Here is a 6,000-nt window from a genome sequence, read left to right as displayed (position 1 = left end):
AGTCCAGCGAAAAACATACTGAAAGGCCTCATAAGGCATATCACAGTGATACATAGATCTGAAACGTTGAGACAACATGAAATTTGGGAGCCAGGTTTAGTAGGACCAAAGATCTCTGGGTAGTATTTGATTGTTGATAGTTGATTGTTGAGGGCAACATTCAAGCAATACAACGTACGAACGCAACGCTGCCTGACTTGCATATTACTGGAAATTACATTACCAGCCGCTTGTGACGTCCCTGAGCTTGATAAAAAAGCAGTGTTAATTATGAAAATTTTCACTTTGCCTGCTTAAGTGCAAAGCGACTCCTAGATTGTTTATCTAGTGATGGCTGTCATTGCCAGGCCTGGAGGCAAATTTCCTCTTTGGTTTTCTCTCCTCTCCGTTTCTATTGCTTCCCCTTTTCCAACATATTCTTTTCTAGGCTTCACTTCGGTGGAAAGGGTTTTGCGAAGACCCCAAGGATTGGCCTGGGTAATGCCCGCGGGGTGTACTCCCTTATATGGCCTTTTCGGGGAAGTTCCGCTGGGAAGGGTGTGGCTTTTGTTTTCTCTGTCTTATTTCGTGCGAGTCTGTCCTAACTGAAAAAAAGATATTGCCTGCATGATTAATTTGATTTACTACATGAAATTTGTTTGTACTTCAAGTATAGAACAGCAGTGACTTTAAAACAAATTTTCTGGAATTTACCACTGATAAATGGCTTTTGAACAACACGACGTGTATTTTGTCCTTGGTTCTAATCATGGCAATAAAATTGAGGGGTGTTGTCCTAAGCAGGATGTGTATTTTAGGATTTTTTTGTCCTAAACAGGGTCAAGGTTTCAAACCCTCAACTGTTTGCCTATACCCAAATATTGGTTGAGTACCCTCCCGAGGAATCATGTAACAAGACTGAAATTTTCCGGACGAAGTTACAAACATGATTTCTCCGGTCTGTTTGACAACATCGAGCTCGTTTGGGTATGGTTTAAAAGATCTCTTGCCCTGCAAAAGTAAGACATGAAAGTTGCCTATGATCGTAGCGAATGAAGTCGCTTGGTTCCATATGGGAAGATAGCAGTCGGTTGGTTTGTGATTGTTTTTAAATCTACTTTTTGAGTAGTGAAAACCAGCCTTTACAAGCTGGTTTTCACTAGCGACGGAGTCGCAGTCGGAGTCGTAATCAGAAGCGTAGAGCTTATGATCTAGTGAAAACAGCGTTCCGATTCCATTTACGACTCCGTCGCTTACGTTCCTCTTATGATCTAGTGAAAACCAGATTGTCGGAGTCGGAAGCAGAAGCAGAAGAACCAAACCAATAACAAAGCGTGGGAACGTGCATTGTGATTGGCTTATCCTTCCGCTTCTGCTTCCGACTCCGGCAATCTGGTTTTCACTAGATCATAAGCGGAACGTAAGCGACGGAGTCGTAAGCGGAGTCGGAAGAAATGGAAACGTTCTGATTCTTCTGACTCCGATTCCGTCGCGCTTATGACTCCGCTTACGACTCCGATTTTTGATTTTCACTAGGTCATAAGCGCTCTTACGACTCCGCTTACGACTCCGACTCCGACTCCGACTCCGTCGCTAGTGAAAACCAGCCTTTATATGCGGCATAAAAATCATGTTATATATTAAATACTCAATAAATAATATATTGCAAGATTTTTGAAGTATAAATCCGGCCTAGATATGCAAAACAGCAGACATCCCAAGTGACTAAATCTCGAGACCTCGATTTCTTAGATATTATTATCCTAGTTATGAGGAGAGCTACCTTGTATCAGAACTCGGGTAAAACTGTCGAGCACTTTTGATTATGACTACGAAATGAGCAGGGGCCGCAGTTCTGCGAAGTATTCACCTCTTGCGCTTCTCTCATAATGGACCTTATTTGACCCCCAAAATGTTGTATAACCATTGTTTTCAATTTCTCTTGGAACGGCTGTAATACCAAGGAGAAATGAAAAACAAAGGTTACGTAAAATTGGGGGGGGGGGGGAAATAAGGTGCATTATGGAAGATGTGCAAGTGGCGAATTCGCACCTCAAACAGGGGGACGAACTACCATGATGTCTATGCCTACGAATGTGTGCATCGCAAAACAAAATATAATATGTAGATTTAGCCAGGGTTAAAGCGAGGCTCTCGTTAATATAAATTCTATAGTTTACTCAAACAAAATATAAAATCGTGTAATGCTAAGCGGCGACGGCAACAAAAACAGCCAAAAAATAAGTAGGTCTAATTAGCAAAAAGACAACTTTGCACGCGCAGCAAGTAGTCATGCTTCAGCAAAGATATACCTTGTTGGTGCGTTCCCTTTGCGTTCGCTTTTAACAACAACAACAACAACAACAATGAGCTTTATTTGCGTGACCATACAAGTACATACAGTTTTGCAAAAGCTATTTTTAGGAATCAAAATTACATCATAGGGCAATTACGTTACGTTGATAATAATTTGTCACGAACACCAAAACAAGCTGAAATATATTTTATGAATTGTATATTGATAAAGTAATTAGAGGAGTTCACCAGTTCATCGATCAAACCGTTTATTGGTCTTTATTAGCCTGTCACGCAGGCGTTTTTAGGGGAGCTCGTTTTTCATCCCTGGGCAGGAATGAAAAACAAGCTCCCCTAAAAACGCCTACGTGGGAGGCTAACCATTTATAGGTAAATGGGTAATATTTGGAATGAGAAACTTTACTTTATAGAGTATGTAGGACAGTGAAAAAGAAAGTGAACTTCGTCTTCTATTAGACTGGATCCACAAAAAGGGCAGTGCCTATTATCCTTCGTAGTTTGACTGTATCTTCCTATTTCTATCATTAGTTTGTGATTGCTTACTCGTAGTTTTACTAAAGCCCTTCTCCCAGCTGTTCCTCTTATTCAATCTAAGTAATTAGAAGTGGTATGATCGATTTTAAAAGATCTATAAAATTCAAGTTTTTGAGAATGTTGAAAGTTGTTTTGCCAATATGAGTTATTTTCCTGTTTCATTGAACTTACATAGCTTTTTACCATAGCGATATCTAATAAATCAGGGTTAAAGTCAGGAAGCTTAAAATATTCTGACATATTCACCAAATGAGAGTGGAAGCTATTTTTGACATTTCAGTGTAAGTCAAATGACATTTAAAAAAACTTTTTTGACGAAAGATTCCTCATCTTTAGACTGTATATACAAAATGTATCTGAGAATTTTTGATTGATGGTGATATTTAAAGGAAAAGGACCAAGCTCTGTTCTACAAGCTATATCAGAAGCTCTCTTGTTTTCCAAGTATCGTTTACAAAATTGAAGGTGTGCCTTCTCGATTTGTGAGCCGTCCCAGGTCTTAAAATCTGGTTTGGCATACACACCCCAAATTTCACTGTTATATGTTGGAATAGGGGAAATCACAGAATCAAATATTTTACAGGCGAGAGCTGCTTTTAGTTTGCTAAAAATGATTCATGTGTCGTCCATACTAATAAGTCTAGAATTTTCTTAAATTTGTTATTCTTGCTATTCTTGCGATATTTGCAAGTGGGTATCTCATAACTTTTCTTGTGAATTATTTTTATTGCTAAAATTGCGAAAACAATTTGCTAACAAAATCGATCCTGGACATAAGTGTACTAAGTGCCTTCCTCCATATCTAATGAGCTTCTCTCTTATACAATTCAAACAATAGGCTTGCCTAGACTTGCCAGGTAAGTAACTTAAGTCCGGTATGAACGTCTATGAAGAAAGTAGAAATAAGAGAAGCGATCAACTAGCAACGCGAGAAACGGCTTATGCCTTCGATATTCTATCTGGCACTAAAAATCGGAGGTATAAAAAAACACAAACATACAGAAAGTGGAGCTCAAAACTCATTATTTCAATTTTGACTGACTATTACCAAACTGTTTTCTCCGTTCTATCTCGGGGAAACGGCTAACTATTAATTGAAGTCTCAGCGCTTAGTGAGCTTATTGTCTTGTTTCATGCTCTGTTAAAGTCAGTTAATTATGCGAGTAAAGGAACCTTGCCGACATTTGCATAAAAATTGGCTCTACAGCTAGACCCAAGGGACAGCCTTGACTTATTATCATAAAAACACAAAACAATAAAAAAACTTAAGAAGTATTAATTGAAGCACGCGACTTATAAAAGTTCGCAATAAAACCAAACACGTTTCTTTTAAAGACACAAGAAATCAACTTTATAGCCCTTTAATAATTGCAAAAAGATAAAATACTCAGTGTTTTTAAAGAAATCCGTAAGTAGACCAAAAAAGGCAATCTTTTTTACACTATGCATAATTTTTTACTTACGGCCCCTCGGCTCCCCTTTTTTTTTTGGTTTTCTATTGTTTCCCTTCTCCTCCTCCTCCTCCTCATTTTTTATTCCCTCCTCCTCCTCCTCCTTCTCCTCCTCCTCCTTCTCCTCCTCCACCACCTCCATCAATATTGTAGTCCATTACTATTAGCGATTAACAAAACTTTGAACAAGAAACTTGAATCTACAAACAATTATGCTTTGCTTTCTCAATTACATATTGTCTGCTGTAAACATGCAATCACTGGAACATAGACAGTACTATCAATCTCTTGCTTCCTTTTTAAATGTATAAAAGGAAATGGCCCTGACTATATTTCTGATTTATTCGAACCTCGTATATTACGCTATAATTTAAGGAACAGTGATCACAATCTCACTCAACCATCCTATAATAATCGATATTATCAAAATTCTTGAATCAGCTTCCTAGCTTCTCGACTGAGTTGAGTGAATTTCGTGAGCATTTAAGATCTTTTAATCTTATAAACTTAAGAGCCAGTTGTAAATGTAATTTTTTAGGGTTTTAAACTTGTTTTTAGGGTTTTTACATTTAACTAATTCAGTGGGGTACGGGAGGGTCTAGCTTTGAGCATTCACGGATATATTATTTTTATTTGTTTATACAACAAATTATCTTTTTAAATTATTTTTATTGAAATGTATTGTATTTTATTAACTTAGTATTTATATTGTCATACCTTGCATAAATGAGCCTTTGGCTCGGATGATCGTCTGCAACCCCATCCCACGTACTGACGTAAATAAATTGATTGATTGATTGATTGATTGACAGTTGAACTTCTCCACAACGGCCACTTTGGGGACAAAGGAATGCGGCCGTTGTAGAGATGTTTAAACAAGAATCGACGTATGAAGTGTCCAAAAAAAGTCGCCGTTGTGTTGAGGTGGTGGTTAGTGGAGGATCGAAAGTACTCTCTTTTCCTTTTGTCTTTGTTTTAAAGTAAAGTAATGGCAGATGTCATGATGGCTTCAGACAACCTTGGCTGCTTACTATGGACAAAAGACGTTGTTTGTTACATTTTAGTCATTTTATAGTCAATCCGACTTCATCGTTTTCTCTATCTTTTCTTAAATTTAAAAACGAACTCTTTATGTTGACTTAAAGCATGCAAAGATCCGCTTGGTATGGAAAGCTATGTCATCTCTGATGGACAAATCAGTGCCTCTTCACAATGGGATGTTAATCATGCTGCCATCCAGGGAAGATTAAACTTTAAGGCTGGTTCCGGAAAACAAGGAGGGTGGTCATCCGGATACAATAACGTCAATCAGTGGCTGCAGATTGATTTGGGTGATCCAAACACTGATGTAACTGGTCTGGCAACACAAGGCAGAAATGCTGGCTCCCAGTGGGTGACCAAGTACAAAATGCAGTACAGTGTCGATGGGATAAATTTTCAGTATTACGTGGAACAAGGCGCTGAAAAGGTAATATAGTCTACCTCTCTTTTCTCTGGTGAGACTTTCAGAGAATATCATTTGGGCAAACTTCAATGGCCAATACATTTTAACTTCTATTCACACTTTTACCCACTGGGAGTTCTGGTGATTGCCTCACTAATTGCTGAATATCGAAATTTCCCGCTTGGCTAATATATCGTTATGGACACACTGTAGCATGACCCAATTGCTAGTTTTTCTGTATGGGTTTTTTACATGAGCTATTGATTTTCTTTTCGT

General features: G+C 38.2%; 1 protein-coding gene across 1 annotated transcript in view; it reads left to right on the top strand.

The window, feature by feature from the left end:
* Positions 1 to 6,000, top strand: part of LOC140949851 (uncharacterized) — a 196,918-nt gene that overhangs the window by 169,553 nt on the left and 21,365 nt on the right. Inside the window, 1 exon segment of the mRNA XM_073399000.1 lies at positions 5,426 to 5,748. Within this exon segment, the coding sequence (XP_073255101.1) occupies positions 5,426 to 5,748 (323 nt within the window).

Source organism: Porites lutea, chromosome 1, assembly GCF_958299795.1.
Source record: "Porites lutea chromosome 1, jaPorLute2.1, whole genome shotgun sequence".
NCBI classification, from domain to species: Eukaryota; Metazoa; Cnidaria; class Anthozoa; order Scleractinia; family Poritidae; genus Porites; species Porites lutea.
Note: the sequence above shows the minus strand (reverse complement) of the source record. Positions and strands in the feature narration are given on the sequence as shown.